This window comes from Acanthochromis polyacanthus, chromosome 18 (genome assembly GCF_021347895.1).
Source record: "Acanthochromis polyacanthus isolate Apoly-LR-REF ecotype Palm Island chromosome 18, KAUST_Apoly_ChrSc, whole genome shotgun sequence".
Lineage (NCBI taxonomy): Eukaryota > Metazoa > Chordata > Actinopteri > Pomacentridae > Acanthochromis > Acanthochromis polyacanthus.
In genome coordinates this window covers 19,595,589-19,608,815 of record NC_067130.1, presented here as the reverse complement: position 1 = coordinate 19,608,815, position 13,227 = coordinate 19,595,589, and the positions used below count along the sequence as shown (strand labels likewise).

General features: G+C 40.8%; 1 protein-coding gene across 4 annotated transcripts in view; it reads left to right on the top strand.

The window, feature by feature from the left end:
* rilpl1 (Rab interacting lysosomal protein-like 1) overlaps nucleotides 1-13,227 on the top strand; it is a 29,144-nt gene that overhangs the window by 2,756 nt on the left and 13,161 nt on the right. For 3 of the 4 annotated variants that reach the window (XM_022198719.2, XM_022198720.2, XM_022198721.2), the window contains exons 2-6: nucleotides 2,685-2,832; nucleotides 5,368-5,486; nucleotides 7,653-7,898; nucleotides 10,569-10,723; nucleotides 10,814-10,918. In XM_022198719.2, coding sequence (XP_022054411.1) covers nucleotides 2,685-2,832; nucleotides 5,368-5,486; nucleotides 7,653-7,898; nucleotides 10,569-10,723; nucleotides 10,814-10,918 — 773 coding nt within the window. Of the gene's footprint in view, nucleotides 1-2,684; nucleotides 2,833-5,367; nucleotides 5,487-7,652; nucleotides 7,899-8,920; nucleotides 9,095-10,419; nucleotides 10,471-10,568; nucleotides 10,724-10,813; nucleotides 10,919-13,227 lie in introns of all 4 variants that reach the window. The other variant, XM_022198722.2, reaches the window with a different exon arrangement.

Sequence of the window (13,227 nt, the reverse complement as noted above, 5' to 3'; positions counted from 1 at the left end):
TACAGCCATTTTTTAAATATGCAGTCAAATTCATCTTTAACTTTGTTTTGTTGTCTCTGGTTTTGCCAAATCATTTATACTCGAAATACGACTATAGTTTGATGAAGAAAGAGTTTGTGACTGTAGCTGTTCTGTATGTTGTTCATATGTTGGAGTCAACCAGAGCGCTACTGTCACTGGGATGTTTGTGATGTTATCATATGTGTGTTATGAAGACAGTATCAATATTTCATTTTTTAATTATTACAGTTGATTGTCAGTTCGGTGAATCTCAACACATCTACAGCCAATAATCCAAAACCCACAGATATTCAGTTTACTGTCATAAACTCACAAGGAAGGACACAAAAAATATCACAATTAAGAAGCTGAAACAAAACTTATTTTAACTAGTAGTAGCAGCTGTACAGCTAAAAAGCATTCAGAGAGCGCAGTTCTCCAGCAAGGCTGTTCATTCCCCTGTCTGGCATTGTCAGAAATGCAGCATTTGTTTATTAGTTATTGATGATCAGAAATCACGTCTACATAGAATGTGGCCATTTAACATAGATATAACCACATGACTCGGGCTGAGCACAGGCATGTGTTATGCATGTATGCGTTATGCACGGATACTGAATTGCGTGACCTAAATACGTAGCGGGTGGCAGGAATTGATGGGACTTGGAAACACCCCCACAATTTAATCAATTGTTCCTTGTATCATTTCCGAAGGATAAGTCTCGGTAAGTCCGCAGCAGTGGATTTGTAGTCGGATTACAATCGTGTGATCATCAGCAGGCAGCTGACGTAGCATTCACTTGTAGTCAGTGACGCTGTGATGCTATTTCACAACGATACAGAAATCTTTAACAAATCCGTGGATCCAGACTATAAGCCACATCACTGCCAAAATCTAATCACTTGGTCCTTGTGTCATTTCTGACATTCCCGGAAAATTTCATCCAAATCCGTTCGTCTGTTTTTGAGTAATGTTGCAGACAGACAGACAGACTGACAGACTGATAGATACCAATCGTCGCATAACTTTCCTGCGTTCCTTGGCAGAGTAATTAGGCCAATAACTATTAAACTATTCTTGGAGTAAATATAAGAAATAAATCATTTGATAAACAGAGAACTGATTTCTTTCTAGCTTTCTAATTATCCAGAGAGCCTTTATTAGTTTAAACTTTATCCATTTTCATCACTTCAGTTGCCCAAATGGTTGTGTTTTTAATATGTTATGTTGTAAACATGGCATTTAATCAGAGCTCTGCATGCTGCTGTGACTCATTTGCATGGTAGCTGGCGTGTCAAATCGTCGTGTGTGTGTGCACAATTGAGCTTTTCTCTACGTACAGATGGGTGACAAATTCAAGGGAAAGCTTGAATAAAGCAGTGGAAAACGAATGCAGCTGCTTCCAATGAGGCCACAGCGAAGTCTGAAAGGAGAACTGAAGGGTGTGCTTAAAGCTGAGACTTGAAAACCTCTAAAAAACCCTTTCTGCCTGATTGATCATTACTGTCTAGTACCGTTATCTTCAATGCCATAGAAACTGAACGTCCAAAAATCAGCTTGGAAATTGTAGAACAAAGAGGCTTCCAGTTACTGTCGGACTTGGATCACAGTGATAGTATACCTGTATATCTACGGTCACATTACAACAAAGAACTGCTGACAGCTAATTCTGACAATTTTTAATCCTGCCAGTTTAGAAACGTGAACAAATGTGACTCCATGGCAACATTTGTCTTCCTGTTGCCTGTTTGTTCCTGTTTTTCATCTTGCTATATTAGCATTTTAAGCTCCTGGGTGGTTGAGTTGACCACACAAGGCCGTGCCCATCTTACTAAGACATTTTAATTCAGGTTTTGTCATTATTTGTCATCCATTTAATCAGGGTTTTCTCTTTACAGAGGATTTCTTGGCACCTCCCCAAGAGGTTTCAGCCTTCTTCAAACCAAAATCCCTCACACCAACATAATAAGAATTGAGAATTGGGTTTGAATTTACTCAAGCACGATAAACATTTTTGTTTATTTAATGGTCAAAAATAAAAAGAGAATAAAGAGATTTCTGTCAAACAAGATAACAGCTTGCCGTCATTGCTGTGCATAGTCACCCCTCAAAGGCTAACTCTGAGGCAGCAAAAACCCTGCAAGCAGCAAAACATGAGGTGGGCTTGACTTGCTGATTAGCAGCGACTGAACATCCAGAACGTCATTGACAATGAAAATAAGATTTATTTGCAGCCCTAAAAACAACTCTCATACATCATCTTTCAAGAGAGACGGTGCAGCTGAGTTTGGCAATTTTGATCATAAGAAAATTACATTTTTGATATCTGTAATACATTTCCAGGCAATCCATTAAATAGAATTGGATGTTGATGTATAAATAGATATTTTATACACCACGTAAGTTTGAACTGGAGCTGCAACAACTGAATGGTTAGTTGTCAAATATTAAATTTAATTCCAATTGCTTTATCGTCAATTAGTTGGTTTGTGTGATTTTTAAGATAAAAAGGAGTTAATTCTGTGATTCCAGCTTATTAATTTAGAATATTATCTGGTTTAATGACTCCTTGATGACAGTAAATAGTAAAGTAATGCCTTTGTGTTGTGGACAAATGTCTGCAGAAAGTGTCATGTAGAATTTATGTGTACTATAACTTCTGTGTGTTATGGTCTTCGTGCAGGAGCTGGAGCTGGTGGAGGATGTGTGGAGGGGAGAGGCTCAGGATCTGCTCACTCAGATCGCTCAGCTGCAGGAGGAGAACAAAACGCTCCTCACCAACATGTCCATCAAAGACCCGATGAGTGAGGAGGACCTGCAGAGGCATGAGGGTGAGAAAGCAGAGGTCATGTACCTTAGAGACCAAAAAAACATCATAAAAAGTGGTGTATTCTTTGGTGAGAAGCCAGAGGAATATTAGTGACTTACAGATCAGTCAGTTGCTGGTGTGTTTTACAGAAGGGCCATGATGGAGACCTGGACGATGGTGATTTTTAAAGGAAGCATGTTTTAATCATATTTGAGTGTATAGATTCACAGTACAATAAAAAGCACAATGTTTGTAGGGTGAATATGCACCTATAACAAGTAGCTGATGAACTTAGCTTAGCATAAAGACTGAAAAAGAAGAAAAAGCCCACTTAGCACTGTCCAGAAGTAGCTGAAATATCTCTGTCAGTGCCTTAAAAGTTGACAAATTATTGTGTTAATTATTGTATTGTAGTAAAAATGACAATTTTGCATGTTTTTTTGGCGGCTGTTTTGGCATCGGACTGCACAGTGGATCGGTAGTTTACACCATCAACTGCTGCTTCCTCCAACAGTCCAAAAGCATGCTGAGGTTATTTGGTGATTCTAAATTGTCCGTAGGTGTGAATGTGACTGTGCTTGTTTGTCTCTATGTGTAGCCCTGTGACAGATTGATGATCTGTCCATGGTGTCTCCTGCCTTCACCCTAAGTCAGCAGGGATAGACTACAGCCCCCTGCGACCCTAATGAGGATTAAGTGTTATAGATAATAGATGGATGTTTAGGTATCCAGAAGAGTCTTTTACGCTAAATTTACCCAAAACCGACGTTGACTGGAGTCAACATTCTACCAGTTCTAATGTACGGATGTGAATCTTGGAACTTAAATAATAAAATGTCGAACAAAATCACTGCAGCAGAGACGTGGTTTTACAGACGCATGCTGCGTATATCTTACACGGACAGAATAAGTAATGAAGATGTTTTAAAAAAAACTAAGCACAAATTATAAACCACTGATCCAAATTAGGAAACGGCAAGCAACATTTTTTGGACACATCTTAAGGAAGGGGACGCTGGAATATATCGTTACAGCTGGAAAAATTAACGGGAAGAGAGGACGAGGTAGACAGAATGCAAATGATAGATAGACTTACATCATGGCTACATACGGAACGGGCAACAGTCACAATTCAGAGAGAAAAAGATCGGAGGAGCTGGAGAGAAATGATTGCCTACACTGAATGGCATGGCACTTGATTGATTGATTACCCAAAAAAAAGTAAACTTTTCCTTTAAGTAATAGAAGAAAATGAAGGGTATCGTACTACTTGATGTTCAGCATGAAGAAATAACTAATAGGACTTTTCAACTGACAGTGGGCCGGTTGGTTTCTCGTTAGCGAACCGTCTTTTTGGGAATGATGTCCTCTTGGTAACCAACACATAGCTCCATGTTTAATTCCAGCAGTAGACTGCTTTCACCAACTCCTCAGCGAGTTCTGCGGGCAGTTGCTTTTCCAAGTAGAGCCTTTGGGCTTCAGCTGGAGTCCACAATGACACTAAAAGTTGAATTTCTTTGGACCACCAGGCAACACACTCCACTGTGATTGTTGGCTATGATGGGTTTTGACACCAGTGTCGTTATGATTTCAGTTTAAATTGAACTGGAATGTGGTTCTTGCTGGGTGCTGATATTTTATGTAGCATTTTGACAGATTCACAGATCCATTATATGGCATTTTTCCTGTGATCAGCTGCCAGTAAAATAAATAAATTTCAGAATGTGAAACATGATGTGGGACGCACATTTTTGTAAAACATGCATTTAAAAGAAGAATTTTAATGAAGTTTTGTGTTGGACTGGTTGTTATTCTGAATTTTACACTAAGATTTTATTTTTATGGCAAAAAGATTATTTAATTATTGTTCTCTTTGATTACTAATAATCTGTATCGCCTCTGAAAAAACCACACCTGGCACCTTGTTCTTACTGGGAACAAATATTTTAGGCTCCAAACACCTATTTTTGGTCTAACTTTATTTGTGAATGAGAACTGAACCGGTTTACTGTCAAGTCAAAAAGCCCTATATATGAATTTCAATCAGCAATTTTTATGCACATTTTCAAAATAATATAAATGAATCTTAAAATTAACACCCCCAAACCTACTGATGACCTGTATTAGTTGTAGATGGAAACAAACATTAGCTTTCTTCTGTCTTTTGTTGTTTTTGTGGAAGTTGGGTTAAAAATTAATGCTACACTTAAACAGAACCTTTGCTGCTTACTCTGGGTACATCTCACGTGTCTGCCGTTCTGTTATGCACACAGTATCTCACACAAACACACACACACACACACACACACACAAAGGAAGCCTTCTCTGTGTCTGACGGCGAGCCAGCCTCTGCATCAGAGTCCACTTGGTGGCTTCACACAGAGGCCACAGTCACTCCGACTCTCTATGGACAGACCGGCCTCAGTGTAGCAGCACACCTGCTGCAGTCACACAAGCCAGGGTTCCCTCTGCACAGCTGACTTCTCTCTGACAATAAACACACATTATAAATAATAAAAGATATCTGTAATAAAAGTCTCCTGTGTGTGGCTTCCAGGTATGACAGAGAGAGAGAGGCAGGTGATGAAGAAGTTGAAAGAGGTGGTGGACAAGCAGAGAGACGAGATCCGAGCCAAGGACCGCGAGCTCACCCTGAAAAACGAAGACATAGAAGCAGTAAGGCCACAAACTCGCTGTCAACAAGAGCAGCCTGGGATGTTTTCTGCTTTCAAATGTCGATCTTTTTCACCCAGAAATGTCACACTGTTGGTCTTATGTAACCAAATCTCCAAGTGAAACAACAGAGGTGTGGTTCGCGGGTCCAGACTGGGTGCTCTCGCCTTTTCTTTGTCAGATTTTTGTCAAGATAGGTAGAAAAAAGTTGTTTTGTTAAGCAAAAAAATACAATATTTAAGAGCTGGAAAGATACTGTGTTCTACTGTTGTAGAAAAACTTCCCCATCAGACTGAATTTACCTAATATTTACTTAATCACTCATTCATCTTGTCATTGTGTTCATATATTTTTAGATAGAAAGACTTCAGTATTGATCATTTTGTTAGAATTTTGTCACAGTGGTTATATAATTACAGCATTAAATCAATCAATACAATACATTCTGTTAAAAATATGATGCATTGAAACTGTAAATAATTTTAATATTCACACTAGATGGCTGAAAACTATTTGAGTGTTAACATTATCTTGTTAGTTTGTGCAAAAACCCCAAATATACAATTCCAGGAAACACTGAAGTGGCTCATACTCTTTGTAGCGACTTAAACGCACAAGAGTCACTGAGAGAATGAGGCTGGACCTGTTTGTCTGACGCCCTAACAAAGGACTCCACTAAGATTTGCAACGAATAAATTTAACCTTTTATTAAAGAAAAAAGATAATCAACTCATGATAGTTTCATAAAGTCATAATCAAAGCAATCGAAGAAAAATAGCGGTCAACAACAAATACGGCAGCCCAGCTCACCCCCTCTCAAACAATAAAAGACACCAAGACAGGTGAATATATTAACTTGATTATCCCGTCCATATGCATGTGACCCACTATCAATCTATTTCACATAATCAAAAAATAATATTGTAACAAACAACAATTAATATGCCCTTTAACCCTGCAATAGAACAACAATTCATCGATGAATCCTGCACTCTTCTTAACAATTACCATTTGTAATGCTGCAGTAAATGGTCAAATCAAACTCAAATGCCCTGTTATATTTTAAACGTATGTTTCCCTGTCTTTCTCTGACCTACAAACATGTCCTCATGTGTTGCTTTGTGCACAGATGTGCACTTCTTGTGAATAGATTTGGTGTCAGATCTCCAAAAGACCCCATCACAAAGTCACAATGTGTAATTTAAGCCCTGCAGCTCTGTAAGAGGATGATGTTCTGTGTTGTTTTCCTCCCAAGGAAAAGGTCGGTTAAAGGGCACCGCTCCAGACCAATTTGAACAGCTCCACAAATCTGAGACGTAGGCGGCACACCAGGCAACGAGTCAAAATGTCACAGAAACTGTTTCTCCCAAACAGAAAATGTTCACTAAGATGGCTTTACCAGAAATAACAACAGTCTGTGGTCCAAAGTCTGCCTCAGGTTTTGTTGTTTCAGCTTCAGTTATCTTCTAGTGTGATACAGTAGTAAGGTGTGGGACAACGCTCTAATACAGGGATGCAAATCAGAAATAACCTCACGCAGTTTCAGCAGGATTTAATTAAAAGCTGAGCATTAATGAGATTCTTGCACTCATTTCTGTGCTCTCACTCAGTCCATGGGTTTTTACTGTTTACCTTTGGCTGTGAGAACTGCTTTAAACGCCCTCCCATCACTCAGATAGGAGATGTTTGTGTCGCCTGTTATCTGAAACTTTTCAAAAATGTCAATACGACATTCCCCTACTTCATGCTGTAACTAACTCGCTTTGTGGAGGCGACAGAGGAGCCAGGCATTGTTCTGCTTTCTCTAGCTCTCATTTTTGTTAATTATTTGTGGTACTAGTTTTCCACCAAAAGGGGATGCAAACATTTATAGCAATGACCCCCAATTTGCCTTTTCAGCCTCTGCAGGTTCCATCACACACACCTGGTGAACTGATAGGTTTGCAGCAACTTTGTATTGTAGATTCTGTCATGTCTGTTCCAAGTAGGGATGTCCTGATCAAGGTTTTTTTTGGCTCCCTTTCCAATCTGACTCTTTTAATGTTTGATATCTGCAGAGTATTGTGATCAGGTGGAGTCTCATATTGTTGAACATTGATTAAATACAAGCACTTTGATTTACAAGTCCATATTTCAGCCCTCATCCTTCCTGTTTGCCTTTTTCTGCAGCTCCAGCAACAGCAGTCTCGTCTTATGAAAATTAACCACGACCTGCGCCACAAAATCTCCGTGGTGGAGGCTCAGGGCAAAGCACTCATCGAGCAGAAGGTGGAGCTGGAGGCCAGCGCTCAGGCACGAGTGCAGGAGGTCAGCGCTCTTCGGCAAGAAGTGGCACGTTTAAGGGAGCGACTACAAGGGGAGCTGCCTGCACAGAACCCTGAGGAACCCCCGCCTCAGCCGCCATCGCCTGCAGAGGTAACACAGCACCAGAAAACGCCCAGAGTAGTCGGGATCATTTTAAACCTAAATCTTGCTACCCAGCCTCCAACCTGCAGTGAGATGTTGGGCTTTGGTCGTAATTTTTTTCCAGAATCTTTTTTTTTTCATTATTATTATTATATTTTTGCTGAATTTTCAGAATAAAATCTTCTTATAATTGTTGCTGCAATGAAGGGTGGTTTGATGCACGTCAGCCATGTTTTCTAGTCTGAAAAAAGTTTTAATTGACCCAGAAAACTAGAAGAAACTGAAACTAAAACAGTCATTTTTCTCACTGATAAAAACACACAAACCAAACGTTGTCCATTTAGAAAAAATGATTTACAGGAAATGTTTTAGTCGTCGTCGTTATTCTTTTATGTCATCTGGTGTCGGCCGTATTTCATGCTGTCCAGAGTCTGTAGAAACAAAAACGGCTGATCAGGCAAGTGAGTTAAATGTTTTCTACATCAGAGGTCACTCAGAAAAGATGTTTGCATCTCCCATGAAGCTCATTAACTTTTTCTGAAAAAGGCAAAACCCACCTCAAGCAAACTTGGAAAGTTTTTTTGTGATTTTTACTGTTTCAACTAAACTTTGTCGAATGCGATGCTTCAAAATGTGCATAAAAATACATTATGGAAACATGGAGGGTGATACAGAGACTGTAGCAGTTCCATTTAATTCAACCACTCTTAATTTTAATGCATCCCCTACATGTCAAAATGTCAAAAAGTCATTTCTTATTAAAACATGGGAACTGAAAGTAAAGCTCCCAAGGCATAGTCTGACATTTAATGAGATGCTGGAAATTTTTACCTAAAGGCACAGCCAGCCATTTCCTGCAAAATGTACCAGTTTTAAATTATATCTGGTTAGCAAACCAGCATAATGACTTTCCACTGAAGCCGTGAAGTTTAAACCTGAAGTAGGAGCATAAATCACCACAGTGGCTAAACACCTTATTAGACACACTCACACTCAGTGAGCGGATAATAAACTGTCTCTTACTCCGCCAGCGTGGTAAAGCTGCAGCAGCGGTGGTGTTGGGGGCTGAGGGCTGGTCAGACAGACCGAGCCCTTCTCAGCTGATGTCGGGTGGGTTTGATCAGCCCCTGCTGCCCCTGTCCGGTTCCCTCAGCCCAGAGGGACACGAGGACGGGGATGAGGAGGACGAGGCAGTGTTGCTCTGGGTAATGCAGAAGTGCTGCACAGCATTGAGAGTGGTGTGACTGTCCCGATTCTAACCCCAAACCTGGAATTGTGACCTCACGGGTAGAAACAGAAAGAGCTAGTGGACTAACACGAGAAGCGCTGATATGACTCTGCATGGGTGTCTGAGAACTAACAGAGTGTCAGTAGGACTTTTCACTGCTCAGCCAACTGGGTGAGACTTTCTAGACGACTGCACTGGTGACCCTTCTAAATATAGATCACTGCCACAGCTCAGCCTCTAACAGCACTTCAGGTTGTCCTTTCATGCACCGTGGTCTTGAACACTGACAGTAGAAATGGTAGCTGTAAAGTCCAACTGAAATGTAGTCGTTATTGGACAGGCTATAGGTGCTGTAAGACTTATTACATCATTATACATTTATTTTAGCTGTATTTCACCAAGTGTGTGGAACTTTTACATAGTAATGAATGCAGGTTGTATTCAAGCCCTTGTCTATCAGACGCATGTACATCTTTCTGCTTTTGAGAGGATACCAGAGTTTTAAATGTGGTGTCTGTGGTTATGTCAGTCAGGAATGACTGGTTTGCCAGAGCTGCAAAGACAAGCAATCATAGCCATAAAGACGGACAGTAAGTGGGACAGTATGGTGGAGTATATGGAGAAAAACCCGAGGAAGCATCAATGTTCTAATGCTCCAGATTAAAAACTAATAATAGTAATAATATTGGTGTCCAGAGACACCCTCCCTGTCCAGACATTGCACAGACCCCACAACTAAGTGTACATAGCACCTTAGAGTGAAACACAGAGCACTTTATTGACATGGCAGTCGCTTTTTAATTATTTCACTTTGTTTTTAAATTATAGAACTTTGTTTTTTTTTAATTTAAAACTTTGTGTTGGTTTTATTGTCTGATGTTCTGTTTGTTTTTGTCCTTGTCTTTGTTGATACTGTTCTTTATGCCCTTTTAATTGCCCCTCGGGGATAAATAAAATGTTTGAATTGAATTGAGAGAAGGATTCTAGTCTAAAAAAGGAATAAGTTGACCGCAAAGACAGAAGTCATGAGCATCAATAAAAACACAATAAAGCGTTATGTTTATCTGATTGAAGGTGCGATTTCAGTTGGACTTGGACCTTGTGTGTAGAATACTCATGAATAGGAATGTTTTTTTGCTCAGTGCATGGGTTTCAGATTTAACACACTGGTAGTCTCTAGTGTGCTGAGTTAAAAAAAAACCCTGAGTTTTAGTTAGAGGGTGGAGGAGAGGGCCAACAGAACACATGTATTGGAAACAGAAAGGCCCCGTGTCTGACTTAGAGTTCAACATTTGCCACCAGGAGGCGATGTGCGATGAGGACATGCCTGCTGTGTTCCAATATTTCACCCAGGTATCCTCATTTCCTCCCCCTCCCTCCCTCTCTCCCTCCTTCCTTCTTTCCCTTCTTTGGTGAAGTTTACTCTGTGTGATGCATTTCTCTCTCAACAGGAGGCCTTGTGCGAAGAGGAGTCGGGGGGTCTGGACCCGAAAGACCCCAACAGGCCCCGGTTCACCCTTCAGGAGCTGAGGGACGTCCTCCACGAGAGGAATGAGCTCAAGGCCAAAGTTTTCCTGCTGCAGGAGGAGCTGGCCTACTACAAAAGGTACATACGAGTGCAAGTCTTTAACATTGTGATGTGTCAGCATGCGGTCCATGATGAAGATGGTGATGATGGTGGTCTCTGTGTTTGCAGCGATGAAGCAGAAGATGAGATCGTCACTCCGAGTCCGTCTCCCTCCCCTGAACTGAGGACTCGGTCTCGTTCTTCTGCTCAGCCAGAATCAGGAATCAAACGCCTGTATGTTGTGTTCACACTCCTCAAAACACGTTCACTCCGATAACATCTGCCCATGAAAACACTCACCTGGTACAAGCTCCCATCCTGTGAACAATTGAAAATGAAAATCAAGCGATTGCTTTGCATGCCCTGAGCAGAGGCTGATTATTTGTTCCTTGCATGTTCAAACATTTGCATATTAGAAGCTTCTTCTGCATGCAGGAAATGGCTTCACTGAGCAGTTCCACCACACATTCACAGCTGTTTCAGGCTGACAGCTTTAGCTCTGTGTCTAGTTTACTGCCATCTGTTGTTATTTTATTACTCTCAGTGACTTCATACTGAGACATGGTCCCTCTGAACCCCAAGCAGTTCCTGGGTGTTTTTTTTTTTTTTTGTTCCTGTCACATTTTTACTCAATATGGGATCATTCTTCACTGCAAGATAAAATCCTGCATGTCTATGGAAACAACACAACCATGGCTAGAAGTAGACTCTGCAGTATGACACAATTAGAATACCATAAATCATAAAAAAAACCATCCTAAACTATTTATTTTTTAGAAAATTTAAAAAACACATATCAACACATCCAGCATAAGTAACCACAGATGTTGTCATCACTGGAAGAGATGGTGACTCAGCACACTATAGATATTTTATGACTTGCTGACTGTTTTTCACATTACTCTGCACGTCAACTCTGCAAAGATCATTCACCATGCTGAATGTATCTTCGACAACTTGTATGACAAATGTCATACATGATTAGCTCAAGGATCAGCAGAAAGTTGGATATCTGATGGCTCTTTCAGTTTCTAGATTTCTTACTGGGATGGATACTGTAATTTTTAAAATAAAAGGCCTACAAACCTCCCAGCAGGTTTTGGTGTTTAGAGGGTTAAGCGGGTGAAAGCAGCTTTAAAGAAAGACATCACTTGACAAAGTTAAGAGTATCAGATGAAAAATATTATTTTTTTGCGTTTTATCCACTAAAAAACAACTTTAATTGGTTGCCAGCGGAAGCTGCACATTGAAACGCCCACTTCCTGTGATTGTCTGGCCTGTAAAAACCGACCGGAGATTACACAGCAGCAGCTCAGTAAAACTCCCGACCATCCACTGTGTCTCCATGCTGCTCTGCTTTATGTTGGAGATAAGATGTCAGTGTGAAAGTCAGCCTTCTTTAAATATTACAGGTCAGAGTTCCACATCCTTACTTTTCTTTATTCCATAGAGTAAAGTTTAAGAGAATTAGTTCTTCATTCAGATTTTATAGTGCTTTCCCTCAAAACCTTGCCCTCTCTGTTTCAGATAGCCTCTGCTCAGTGCAGATCTGGGGCCTCATTCATAAAACATTGCGTAGGATCCATACTAAAAGTTTGCGTATGCCGAAAATCTGAAATGGGCGTATGCCCCTCGCCCCTGATTTATAAAACTGTGCGTAAGCACAGCTGCACGCAATTTCTTTATAAATTACACACCAGCTGGAAGATTGCACAGGTGGATCCACCTCACATTCCGCCCACAACACACCCACATTTTACCATGAATGGTCAATGCAAAGTAACTCATGAATGTATCGGTATATAAATAAGCCGCTGATCCACGGCATTTTACACAGCGCCGGGGGGTGGAGCGTGGTTGTGGTGTGAAGCATGTGTGCCTGTGTGCCTGTACAGGGCTGATTAATGGTTGGACGCTCATCCCATTCGGCCGCATATGGATAAATAAACAAAATTATTTACTTTTTTTTTGCCTTTTTACTGTGATAGTTGCAGTGAAGAGTGACAGAAAATGGGGAGAAGAGTAGGGGGAAGACATGCATAAAAGGGCCGCAGGCAAGAATCGAACCCAGGCCGCTGCATTGGAGACCAGTCTCTGCAAATGGATCACCTGCCTAACCCGATGAGCTATACGGGTGTCGGGTGATCAGTGAACAGATGTGGACCGGCCCTTCGGTGAAACGGCCGAATGACATAACGTTCAATCCGCCCCTGTTGATATATGAATATAGTTCTGCAAATACAGTCGTAGGCCGAATAGCGCACTATATGAACATCTACAACAATGAGGGTTTATGATTATCCGGCTCTACAAGTCTAATATGTGATAACAATTAAGGTTTGAGATCAATCTGGTTTCAATTCACCACTTCACCCTCCAGCACTGCCGTTCCCTCTGTCTCCAAAATGTGCTTAAGCAAGCATCGAAGTTGGTGCACCGGTGCGCACATTCTCACGCCAAGTTTGTTTTTAGAGATCACAATGTACACAGCGTACGCCACTTTCTACGCAAAGGTTGTGATTTACGCCACTTTCTAGCCCTGT